We start from the raw sequence: 12,915 nt of genomic DNA on the forward strand, positions 1-12,915 counted from the left end.
AAAACAACTATATTAAATATCGAAAAATAAATTATTAAAAATTTATATTATGTAATGGAAATAAGTCTCGATGTACAACTAAATACAAAAACAAAGTTGTTTCTATTCTATACTTCAAATGTCGCCCAAATTTAATTGACAATGTCATTAGTCACTCGAGTCATTCTCTTAAATAATTTCAACTCACATCTAATTCAATTATACTATCTGCAAAATTTAAAATACTAAAGTTAAAAAATATTGAAAATTTGAAAATTAAATAATATACAAGTCTAAATATTAAAAAAATTTATGATTCAATATTAAACTAATACATAAATAAAGGAAAGCTTAGAAATATTTGGATGGGATATTAAAATATAATATAAAAATTGGATTATTCAAAAAAATGAAAATAAAAATCGAAAAGGATCAAAAAATTGAAGCCATTGTGATTCAAACCCATGACTAGCGGAATCTATCTTTTGTGATTTTCTAGAATTTGGTTTCCTTTTTTTAGAAAAGGTTTTTCAAAATTTAAAAATAATAAACGAGAATAGTTATCAAACAAGTTCGTTTCTAGGAAAACGAAAAATAAGAAATGAGAACTTATCAAATGAGTCCTAAATTTTAAGTGTAATTTCTATATTATTCATAGATTTTAAAATGGTATAGAATTATGGAATCTCTAAATTTTATGTTGATTGAATTATATTCATTTTGAGATTAGATATATCATTATTTGATGAACACATTTATTAAATGTAAGTTCATCCCCACAATGGCTATAGCCTATACGAACTATCAAATAATTCAATTGTATTTTGTCCCCCAATGCAATTGCTCCTCACGGGATTCCTCATATTTTATCTACACTTGTAAGTCAGGTCCACTTTCTATTTCCATTTATTTTCAAGCATGTTTTTAAGAGTCCCAGTGATCGATATAATCAATTGAACCTAGATAATTAAGATCCGTTTGGATTGAATTAAGAAAAAACCCATTTTATAAAATACTCATTTTTCTTTAAATATTTTTGACAAAAATTATTAAAAATACACTTCGAAAGTTATCTCGAGTAATTTTCAAGCACTTCAATTTTTTTACAAAATGACTTATTTTTTAAATTAAACACTTGAAAATGTATTTCAAACACATCCCTAAGTCTCACAATCCTTTATTTTATAATTGATCGCCTTTTGTCTAAGATCAATTAGCATGAATTTATGTCTAAATTCAATCTTATATCGTTCCTACCAAATCTGTTACACCTTAACCCTTTTAGTATTGAGCTATGCGCTAAATGATCAGTTTAGATAGATATTAATCGATCAAACAACACTTGAACACTCAACGCAGAAATTGCGAGTTATACTAAAAGAAATGTATGCATTATATTTATATATAAGTCATTAACCCAGTTGGATTTATAAAGGTTTTAGGTCATGATTAAAAATTTACATGCAATAAATAAAGGGTTAATTTGATAGATTAACCTAAAAATTAGACCAAAATGCTATTTGCCTTAGTTTTCAAAATAAAGGTTTTCTAAACCTTTTGATATATTTTTTTCTTTTCATCATCTCTCTCAACCTATAAAGTATAGACACAGATACGGCTACACGATATGAATACGATCGGATATGTCGATTCGTTAATTTCTAAAAAACTAAGATATAAATACGTCTAAAGATTCGTCATTTTTTTATATATTTTTTAATATATATATTTCTAAAAAACGAGGATACGGATACGTTGAAGATACATTTTCTTTTTCTTTAAAAGAATCTAAGATATAGATAAATTTAGCATACAAGTTAATAACGATAGCATAAAATAGAATACAAACATTGAAATACAATACAAAAAAAGCAACATCTAAGAAGATGAAGTACAATAATTAATAAAATGTAATAGAAAAGTGACTCATATTGCAAAGAAGAAGATTAGAAGGAGAAGTATGAAGATAAACGAAAAACTTATTGTTGAAAATATCCAAATAGTTTATATTTTGGTGGAATTTGTAGGGACTCAAATGTAAAGATGAAGATTAGATGATTCTAATCTAGGGTTTAGTCCGTTATTTATTTATTTTCTTTTAGTTTTGGACTTGAGTAGTGAGCTTTTTAAATAGGTTGCCTAATTTTAGATTGTGAAAAATTAGATGAGTTACTTGTCTTTTTTCTTTAAAAAAAGTACGCATAGAAATAGATACGTCAAATCGCGTGTCAGAGTATAGATACGTTAAATCGCGCGTCAGATACATATATGAGAAGTATCTAGAAGTATCAGTATCCGATACGTGTCTGATACTGATTCTTTGCCTTACATGAAGTATCTGTGCTTCATAGCTCTCAACTCTCATTCTATTTCCTCTCTTTTCTTCCTCTCACTTTCATGTATTTTCACCTCCAACTATAGCAACAATAACATTCCCTTCCTTGTTTTCTGCCTACGACAATGACAACATGGAGCATAGTTGTTTCTTCTTCTTCTAAGAACGTGCGAAATTTTTTCAGACAAGAAACAAACTGAGGGAAAGAACGAGAAAAGAAAAAAAAAACATCCATAAACAAGCTTAGTGATGTCAACAAAAGGTCAGAAAGTTTTGTTTTGAAGAAGTCTGTCAAATTTCAATTTTCCAAAAAAGAAGACTTACGTACAAAAATCTTATAGATAATGTGAATTAACTGTTTAACATTCTGATATAAACGAGTGTCAATCAGACGAAATGAATGGAAGAGATGAAAGATAAAGAAACCTGAAAGGAATGGAAGTGCTCAAGAAGTGAAGATCCACAGTCAACTCGACTTCTCCTTGGATTTGTGTTGCCTTTGCTGTTTCGGTTAAGTGGCACTGGATCCATGAAGTTCTTGGGTCCTGGTATTCTACCGTTTACAGATAACATTAATGTATATTTTTGGCTAATTACAAGGCTTTTTATGGAACTTCTATTAGCTTCAGGTTTCTTATGCCAAACCCCAACTCTCACTTGCCATTGTTTATTTCCAATAGGAATACAAATGTTTTTTTCTTCCGCATGAGAGACGTACGAATATAATTTAGCAATAGGAAAAACAATAAAATATGTTCCTAAAATCAAAAGCAAAAATCACATGAACAAACAATGAAAAGTGTTTATTCCAATAATCAAAGCACAAAATCCAGCTTATTGAAATCGATAGTTTAATTGCTTCCCACTATATCCCTTTTTCGAATAACATGGTTTATGCACTAAAAGAAGACAGACCTGTAACAGGGGAGATATTTAGCTTAGTAGTTGATGGTGGAATGAAAGTAATCTCATCCGCACAGGTCGCTTGCTTCCCTATTTGCCATTTGCCATTTACCTGTGAATATGGCTGGCAAGGAGAGATGGAGTGGATATTAATAACAGGAAATCTGCTGTTACAAGGAAGTAATAATACAAAGTTATAAACATACCAAACTACCAATTAAATGTGATTTTAACAGATTTCTGACTCTAAAGATTAATTGTGAACTGTCTGCTTGCAAATATTATATAATTTTACATAACAAAGAATAAAACATACAGCAGATCCGTTGAAGAGAGCCAGAAGTAAATTTTATGTTTGTTATAGACGTTTCTCCATTTTTTTTTCTCTTGAATTCCTGGTTAAAATAAAAGAAAATAAGAACCCACTATTGAAAGTCTCTACAACCAGAAAACTACAAATTCATGGAACTTCTCACTTGAAAATGTATTTAACCACCGAGTAACCAAATCTAAACAAGTAAAAGTAATCAATAACCTAGTTTTCTAGATCTAAAATCCCTAAGACATTTCAGATCTTAAATATATTTAAAATAATAAAGTAGAATTCTAACAATAATTTTTTTACTTTTATAATTATAAAAGAATAGTTGACGGAGGATTCATGTTTAGCAGATCAAGGAGAGATTCAATCAACTCTAGAATAAAAGGGAAACTACTGTAGTCTCAATTCACTCAGTTTAGAATTCAAAATTCACAAGTCAAATTATGAAATTCATCAGAAAAGGCAACTAGGAAGCAAATTGAGTGAAATTGCTATTATTACAATCGAGTGTAGTCCATGAATATTACGTGTCATTGGATAATTCTTGTATCATGGACATAGGAATCGAGCCAACCTCTGGGTGTAGTATAAGAACGTATAAAGAGAACTCTATTTGTGAAGATCTCATAAACCACAAGCAATCCGTTGCTACTAGTTCTTGCTGCGAAGCTGAGAAAGGACAAAAAAAGGGGTTGTTGTCCTGCATTGGTTTTAATCATCAGAACAGCTGCATCCAAGTTCTGAAAGCCAACTGGAAGAGCAAGAAGATGTACATTTCATTGTTACTGTGATGTTAATATTCTGTCAAAAACTTGTGAAACACATAATCGAATGAGGATCATGATCCAACAGAGTTCCACACCTCGTCACGTCGTCACATGCAAAATCTTTCACGATAATCCCCATAAGAAGGAATTACTCTTATATTCTTTCCCCATCAGATTGCAATGCATTTAGCATCACATTGAAGAACATATGGTTGGCCAAGCAAATTTCCTACCAGTTCCAGGCTCATGCAATTACTAAATTGAAATCCATTGTTAAATCTTCGTACAATGTATGACCAATCTTCTTCATTTTTGTATGTAGATCATGAAGTAAAAGATAAATATTTTCAGATTGGGAATAAGAATTGTCACCCACTACGAACACATGCACTGCATTTCCAACTTCTATCCAACTGCAACCAGGCTGCTTCTTCAATCCTTTGTCCTTCATTTTCAACCTTACTTCGGCAGCTTCTCTCCATTTTCCAGTTGAAGCATATATGTTAGATAACAGCAAAAAGGTTCCTGCGTTCTCTGGTTCTGTTTCTAAAAGTTTTTCAGCCGTTAACTTACCTAGATCTATATTCCCATGAACATTACATCCAGCAAGAAGAGCTGCCCAAACAGATGCCGAAGGCTTAACCTCAAGCCCCTTAATGAAATCAAACGCCTCTTGAAGTCGTCCAGCTCGGCCAAAAAGATCAACCAGGCATGTGAAATGATCTTCTCTTAGTTTTATAGACCCATCTCTTACAAGGTTTTCAAATAATTTCAACCCCTCATCCACAAGGCCAGCATGACTACAAGCAGAAAGCAATGCAATATAGGTGACATTATCAGGACGAAACCCCAATGCCTGCATTTCATCAAATAAACAAATTGCTTCATGGCCATGGCCATGGTGAGCATAGGCTGCAATCATCCCATTCCAAGAAACCACATCTCTGTGGCTCATTGATCCATCATCAAATATCTTCCGACCCATATACAACTCCCCACATTTTGAATACATGTTTATTAAAGCTGACACCACATCTGCAACTTCTTGGTATACCGACTTACTTATTATCTGGTGAATTTGTTGTCCCTCACAAAGGCCAGCTAAGTTACTACAAGCACCCAACACACTGACAAAAGTTCCTTCATTTGGTTTTACATTGTTTGCTGCTTGCATTTCTGAAAAGATCTTCAATGCTTCTTCACTTTGCCCATCTTGAACATGTCCAGAAATCATTGCCGTCCAAGTGACAACATTTTTGTTGGGCATTTTGTAGAACAAATCCACTGCCCTTTCTAGTTTACCGTTTTGAATGAACCCTGTAATCATAGTGTTCCATGAAGGCACATCCCTCTCTGGCATTTGCTCAAACAGTTCAAATGCCTCATCAAGCCGCATATTCTGAGCATACCCAGTAATTATTGCATTCCAAGAAACCACATTCCGCTTTGGCATTTTATCGAACAGTAAACGGGCATCATCAATTCTCCCATTTTTTGACAAACCAGCCACCATGGCCGTCCAAGAAATCACATCTCTCTCCGGCATCTGATTAAAAAGCTCCTGAGCTTCATCTACCCTCCTGCATTGCATCAATGCTGTAATAACAGTGTTCCAAGAAACCACATTCCTCTCTGGCATTCTTTCAAACAAATCAAAAGCCTGATCAACCCAACCCTTTCGTGCATACCCTTCAATCATAGTGTTCCACGACACAACATTCTTAACCGGCATGGCATCAAACAAGCTTCTAGCCTCCTCAATCCTGTTCAATCTTACATATCCACTAACCAATGCTGTCCAAGTAACAACATTCTTTATAGAATCAAGTCTATCAAATAGCTTCCTGGCTTCCTCAATCATTCCACATTTAATATACCCTGTAATCACTGCAGTCCATGAGACCACATCTCGATCAGGCATTTCCTCAAACACCCTACGTGCCTCTCCAATTTTTCCTTCTTTACCAAGCTTTGTGATCAGCCAGTTAGTACGTGCAACATTCGAATTGGCACTGTAATCTCTAACTCGTGATGAGATTTTTGGAACAACCTGACGGGTAGAAAACTGTGACGATAAGATGGAGTTATGCAAATTGCACAAGACGCACGCATATCTAACAAAGCTAGAAAGAAGAATTCTGGTTGTATCTTTAGCATAAATTTCCCTAACTGATATCTGATACAATAAAGACATTTGTATCTACTTACTGGGTATCTCCGCCGCCTAAGGCTCACCGGAGAAGAAGACTGAAGAGAAAAGGGGGCGGCTGCTTGTGTCGTGTCTGGTGGGAGAGGGAGGAGAAAGAGAGAGATATTCCATCATTTTTGGTAAAATAACATGTTTAGAAAAATATGAATTCTGACCTTAACTTGTGAGGTGTTGCAATTTTAACTCCTTTTTTTTTGTTAATTCACCTCTTAATTTCAATAAAATAACTTCTTGTACAAAAATAAAATTGACCAATGCATACAAATGATTTATTGAATAACATTTCAAAAATCCACAATTCACAAAAAAAAAAAAAAAAGAAGAAGCTATAGTGTTGTTTTTCTTTTAAAAAAACCCATCAATATATCGAATTTAGATGTTTTACATTTCATTAAATACATTAGATTAGAACTGATCAACCAACTGTGTATGAGTGATAAAAATATAGCTAGATGAGATCTAAGTGCAAGCATACACTATCGATGAAGTAATAATCTTGAAGTATTCCAAGTATCGAACCCATAGGACTAGGTCGACTTTTAAATTGATTACTATGGACCATTGTAACCGAAGTAACTAGTGGACAATTTATATTTTGATAAGTGATAAATTTACTTGAAACAATAAACAATTATCGATAAATAGGGATAAACAATGATTCAACCTTTAAAGTGTTATGCTTTAAGTGATGTGGCTGCACCATACCAGAACAGTAAGTCACGCATGAACAAAAAAACTACTCCTATTCGGTCTTGTGTTAAGTTCCTTTTGAAGGTTTGTGAAAACCACAGACGGAAGCGAGATTATTTTCCATTTTCAAATTTACACAGAAAAATAAAATCCAAAACACTATTGTGCATTCTAAATAATTTACCGCATGCTTAGAATAATATTACAGAGAAGAAATTTGGGGTCTAGATTACTAACCTCTTGAAGAATCAAATTCTTTACGAATTTCCTTCTAGATTGGTCACAAACCCACCTTGGAACACAAACAGAAGCAATACCCAATATGGCCACCACCATAAAAGAACCATATGTATTCTCCTTAGGGTTGAGAATCACGGGAGTTTGTAGGCTCTGTGAATTAATTTGGTAAAAAGAGAGAGGAAAGATTTTTTAGAGAGAAACTTTTTTCTTTTTATTGTTTTGGGAGAGCAAAAACTTATAGACCCCAGTATCATTTTTAGGAGGACGATCAACATAACCCCTATCTCCCATGTCCCTCATCAGAGAGAAACAAGGGAAGGAGTTATATATATACATATCTGTCTCTTATACACATCTAGATGTGTATAAGAGACAGCATACATACATACATACATACTATATATATATATATATATATATAACCACCTTATCATATAGTATATATTAAACTATATGTTATATCGAATATAACGCATAACCTATAGTTTGTTTTATATTGTATCAAATACGATATAACCTATAATTTGAATTCTATTAATCATTTATGATATTTAATATAAATCAAATTTATATTAAATTTAATTATATGAATCTAATTCATACAATTAATATTTGAATCATATTCAAATATTTATTTCCTCTCAAAATAAACTTCATTTTATAATGTATCAAATACATTATACTAAGTATATCATAGTTAAATTAAATTATTATATCATATATAATTAATTTCCTCAATTAATTTGAATAATTCAAATTAATCCAAAATTAAATTGATTCTCAATTATCTCAGTTGAGCTATAGAGGAGACCTTATAGACCCGTAGATTAAAGCTCCAATGGTACTTGGATAGTTAATTAAACTCCTTTAATTAAATTACCCAACTTTCGTTAATTGTTAGTCACTCCACTAAAGACCGATAGTTGCACTCTTCGCAATATATATATATTTCTGTGTCCATTGGATATAACTAGTCAACAACGCAATGACCCTTCACAAATTGCTCGTAAGTACAGCTGGGCCGAAATGACCGCTTTGCCCTTGTAGTTACGTCTAACTCCTTAAGTACCACTAATTCTGTTGGGTTTTATGCCCTAAAACTCGTAGATAGTAAATGCTATTAATTGATTGTCATCAATAAAGTGTTATACATATTAAATCAACAAATATTATTGTATTGTTGTCTATTTTGTCTTAATAACCCTAAATTCAATAAACTACATCCAAGGTTGTCTTATGAGTCTTGAACTGTATGTGGAGACATACAGGGATCAATGTTCAAGATACAACCTAAAGGGTCAATAGAATAGAAATAAGGCTAGGTACCTTATCTTAGTAACACTAGGGATACGATCTACTTTGTATTTGACACAAATGTAATGATCCAATGTGTTCGTGTGGGTGACATGCGAGTGGGGGTATCCTATGCATTGAGTTTGCATAAGACTGGATCGTGAAATAGTAACCACTAGATGCAACACCGTTGACTAGTTTGGTTCCTATTTCAATAGGATGACTTAGGCAACTTAGTTTCAGTCCTGAGCATATTATGAACTCCTGTTCATGAGGGAATTGTCTTTTGATTTTCAAGAGTAAGAGTGTCCAGATTGCCGACCCAATATGCCTACCAATTTGGAGACAAGACCAAGTGTGGAGTTGGAAACATAATCATACAAGATGGAATTCACTCATTCTCTCCTTGAGGGTAAGTAGATGAGTGTTCCCTTAAGTGGTGTCTCCGGGACTTGAACAAAGGGCCCTACCCTCTCATTGGCCCGAGGGGGATTTCTATTTATTAGTTGGACCATAAACAGATTGTTCATTAGAGAGCACTTGTACTTGTTTATGATCGCTCAAAGAGTTGTTTGTGATCAAGATCGTTTGAAGATCCGTTCGTAGAACCTTGGAGAGGATTATTTGTGGCACTTGGGGAATCTATAATGGTAAGAACCGTTCTAACCCTTTCCACAATCTCGTGCTAGTTTACGTGTTTATTCTATTCCGTCTAGTATAACGATTTTGTTTATTATAAAAATCGAATCGCAAGATGCAAGGCGTTCTCACACGAGAGAACATTTCTGCTGCAGAATTCAATCCCTTCAAATCCCTCTAATGAACAATAAGTCATAGTCCAACTATGACCAAATCCCTCTAATGAACAATAAGTCATAGTCCAACTATAACCAAATCCCTCTCGGGCTAAGGGAGAGTGCAACACTACATTGTTCAAGCCCCAGAATCAGTCCTTAAGGGAGCAATTTATCTACTTACCCTAATATTAGGGAAGAAGTAAATTACATCTTATGTAGCTATATTCCCAGTTCTCCAATCAGACGAATACCAAATACGCAGTAAAAGCAGTTAGAATGGGGTCAAATCCACAGGGAAACTATTGACTAGCTAGGTTGATTAAAGCATTCATGTGACAAAGATTTTTGGTTTGTTTTGTGAAAATGGAAATTAAAAAGTAACATGCAAAGAAAAGAAATTCGAACGTTAGTGAGTAAACGATTGGGCTGGAGTTAAACAATAAAAGGGAACTTGGGAATAGTATGTATGTCAATTTCAATCATTAAACACTAACTAAAAATACCGAATCCATGAACTCCACAACCTATTAGAGATACTAATAGCCCAATTAACCAAATTCGATATTAAATCAAATTGGCCCTAATTTAACTTAAAACTCTTCTTTCTCAGCGAAATCCAAGTTTAAATTAAATTGCATTACGAAAGGGTTCACACGTTGAGACGTATAACAAGTAGGAAAGCCTAATCTTATAGCACGATTGATTTGGGCAAGATTAAACTAGGGCAAACATGCGTAAGATAGAAAAAGTCTTAGTCTAACACATGCAATCCTAGTTTGTGCAACCGAATCATCAATTGTGCATAGCACCATGAAGATTTTGCAAGCAATAATTTTAATACAATTGATTTGTCAGATCAATTCAATAAAATTCCATTAAAACTAAGCCAAATCAGCCTAAAGAATTCACAAAATTCAGTACAATTAACTAGAAATCTTCAAGAAACCAAACATACAACTAAACCCAATGAAGAATTTACCTAGCCTTACATAGAAACATGAAAGAATCAAAGAATGGGGATGGAAGAATGATGAATCTGGTGAAAAATAGCTTAGATATCGTCCCGATCTCGTCCAAATCGTCCTTTTTTTGGTATTTTTTTCTACACCTTCAGCTTCTAGCAAAGCTTCTTATTTGTAGAACAATGCAGCGTCACAACACTACAAAGAGCGTTGCAATGCTACAGCTAAATCAGAACTCAAGCGTCAGAGATGTGCTGCTTTGATGCTCAGTTGAACACGCACAGAAGCAGTTGTCCATTAAAGTTCGTAACATTGCAACGCTTTGCTAAGTGTTGCAACACTGCTATGTTCAATAGCTACTGTCCAATAGCGTCGAGCTAGAGCATTAGGGGGGGGGGGGGGGGGGGGGAGGGAGGGAGGGAGGGAGGGGCATTGCGACGCTGACTGCTTGTCCAGGATGCAATGCTTACTGCTTTTCAGCGTCTAGCGATGGTTTTAGGGGAGGGTTGCAACGCTGCCCTCAAAGGCAGTTTGGTTATTTTGGTATCTGTACTCTATGGTGCATCCAACTTCCGTTTTTGCTTCTTTTTGGCTCAATTTTCATCCCAACAACTCACTTGCTCTCTGAGGGTGAGTTACCTATAAATAAGAGAATCAAAGCATACGAATTATTCAAATCAGTAAGATTAAGGATATAAAATTAGCTCTTTTTGAGAGCTAACAAACACCCTCAACTTAGCACTTGATCATCCTGAGCAAGGTCATAACACTCAATCATGCAATTGGCAAGGAACTGTTTACTCTATTTATCGGATCCTATCTCAAGTCTTAAAGTCTTTAGGGCTTCATGATAAATCACATAACAATCCAAATTCTATTAATCACTCAATTGAGACTCATTATAAAAGGGGCTTATACAATCAAATCATGTATGAATGAACACTAAGGCATGAAATTTTTTTCATAAATCGAAAAGTACCCGAAAAAGATTTATCCTAGTCCCATTTCATCTTCCCTCTACTCTGGCTCGATTATCAGCCTAAGACATACCGTTCTTGCTAATCAAAGAGCAACACTTTAGCCAAGAGTGCCTAAAACTCACACACATAAAACATGGAGAGCATTAATTTTACCTAGAGGGCTAATGCTCTTTTCTCGCGGGTCCTAACTAGACACGGCGGAGGTAGCTCTTTTCTCCTCTATCCATGCACACACATACGCTATTGTTTTGCAGGCACGCCGGCTTGTGCCTCATTTTTATGCTTTTTTTTTTTTTTTTTTTTCCAGAAACTACTTTGCTTCTTTCTTCTTCTTCTTCTTTTATATATATATATTTATTCACACACTAGACCACTATTTTCTCCTTGTCTATTTTTGCTCTCAGACACTAAAAGTTATTCCTAAGCTAAAAAGGGGTCTTTCAAGGTGACAACAAAAATTCGAGATGGATAACCCGTTTCTAAGACTTTTTAGAGATTTATAACGATATTTTTTCTCCTAGGTTCATTATGCATGGCTTTCATGAAAAAGTTTTTATAAGCAGCTCAAAATCATGAAAGAATTTCCTTTTTAAAAATATACAACCCAATTAGTGCATCATCAACTTGTCGTCAAAAGGAAACGACAAATAGAGCGAACAGACCATTCAAAACCAAACACTTAGATAGATTTTCAGCACAAATATTTAATTTCATTTCACAGCAATTAACGAAAAGTTATTCATAGCACAAAAAGACGAGCTTAGATGCTTAAGGCTAATCAGAGAACATATGAATAAAAGAATCGATTCAATTATCAAAAGGAATTCAGCAGTTGTGCTTCTCTGTACCCAGTATACCAAAAATAAATGAAAGAAACAAAAGAAATAAAGAAAAGAAAATGAAAGCAGATAAATTTGACGCCTGGCTACCTCCAGGAAGCGAACTCTTTATCGTCGTATGCTCGACGTTAAGTGAGGATGGGCTCAAATGAACAAGGGTGATGACAACACAATGCTCGATTGAGCTTGGTTGACTTCCCCTTCATTGTAGACCTTGAGACAATGCCTATTCACCTTGAACTCCTTTCTAGTCGCTAAGCTCCTGATCTCCACTGCACCATAGGGAAAAAGATTAATAATTTCAAACGAACTGAGCCACTTGGACTTAAGCTTAGCTGACATGAGTTGGAGGTGCGAATTAAAAAGCAACATCTTCTACCCGACCTTGAACTCTTTCCTTACAAGACCTTTATAATGAATTAGCTTCGTCTTTTCCTTGTAAAGTTTAGATTTTTCATAGGCTTCAAGTCGCACCTCTTCCAACTTTTGCAATTCTAGAAGCCTTTCCTCCGCGGCTTGGGCTAAACTTATATTACAATGCTTAACCGCCCAATAGGCTTTGTGCTCAATTTCTACCAATAGATGGCACTCCTTTCCAT

General features: G+C 34.2%; 2 protein-coding genes across 8 annotated transcripts; both read right to left on the reverse strand.

The window, feature by feature from the left end:
• Positions 1–2,212: 2,212 nt before the first annotated feature.
• On the reverse strand, positions 2,213–4,281 carry LOC120092055. 4 transcript variants are annotated; one of them, XM_039050255.1, is made up of 4 exons: positions 4,114–4,281; positions 3,230–3,341; positions 2,741–2,859; positions 2,213–2,473 (listed from the first exon to the last, which is right to left on the reverse strand). In XM_039050255.1, the coding sequence occupies exons 1-4, from the start codon at positions 4,243–4,245 to the stop codon at positions 2,432–2,434; spliced, it is 405 nt and encodes a 134-aa protein (XP_038906183.1). In that variant the 5' UTR covers positions 4,246–4,281; the 3' UTR covers positions 2,213–2,431. The 4 variants fall into 4 exon arrangements, with proteins under 4 accessions (XP_038906183.1, XP_038906181.1, XP_038906182.1 ...); XM_039050253.1 differs by having other exon boundaries at positions 2,213–2,510; XM_039050254.1 differs by having other exon boundaries at positions 2,741–2,867.
• LOC120092054 (pentatricopeptide repeat-containing protein At2g35030, mitochondrial) lies at positions 3,882–6,654 on the reverse strand. 4 transcript variants are annotated; one of them, XM_039050250.1, is made up of 2 exons: positions 6,515–6,654; positions 4,458–6,356 (listed from the first exon to the last, which is right to left on the reverse strand). In XM_039050250.1, the coding sequence occupies exon 2, from the start codon at positions 6,225–6,227 to the stop codon at positions 4,551–4,553; it is 1,677 nt and encodes a 558-aa protein (XP_038906178.1). In that variant the 5' UTR covers positions 6,228–6,356; positions 6,515–6,654; the 3' UTR covers positions 4,458–4,550. The 4 variants fall into 4 exon arrangements, with proteins under 4 accessions (XP_038906177.1, XP_038906178.1, XP_038906179.1 ...); XM_039050251.1 differs by having other exon boundaries at positions 4,458–6,371; XM_039050252.1 differs by lacking the exon at positions 6,515–6,654 and adding an exon at positions 6,462–6,478 and having other exon boundaries at positions 4,458–6,357.
• Positions 6,655–12,915: the final 6,261 nt, after the last annotated feature.

The sequence above is a fragment of the Benincasa hispida genome, chromosome 11 (genome assembly GCF_009727055.1).
Source record: "Benincasa hispida cultivar B227 chromosome 11, ASM972705v1, whole genome shotgun sequence".
Taxonomy (NCBI): domain Eukaryota; kingdom Viridiplantae; phylum Streptophyta; class Magnoliopsida; order Cucurbitales; family Cucurbitaceae; genus Benincasa; species Benincasa hispida.

What these genes read in the sequence shown, in the direction of transcription:
- LOC120092054 (XM_039050249.1), bottom strand. Translation starts at nt 6,500, where the DNA reads ATGTCTTTATTGTATCAGATATCAGTTAGGGAAATTTATGCTAAAGAT.
- LOC120092055 (XM_039050253.1), bottom strand. Translation starts at nt 4,245, where the DNA reads ATGCAGGACAACAACCCCTTTTTTTGTCCTTTCTCAGCTTCGCAGCAA. An exon ending in TTCTTATACTACACCCAGAG is followed by an intron (nt 3,342 to 4,113) that starts GTTGGCTCGATT and finishes TCTCCTTGCCAG; the next exon opens with CCATATTCACAGGTAAATGG. An exon ending in AGCACTTCCATTCCTTTCAG is followed by an intron (nt 2,511 to 2,740) that starts GTTTCTTTATCT and finishes TCTTTCCCTCAG; the next exon opens with TTTGTTTCTTGTCTGAAAAA.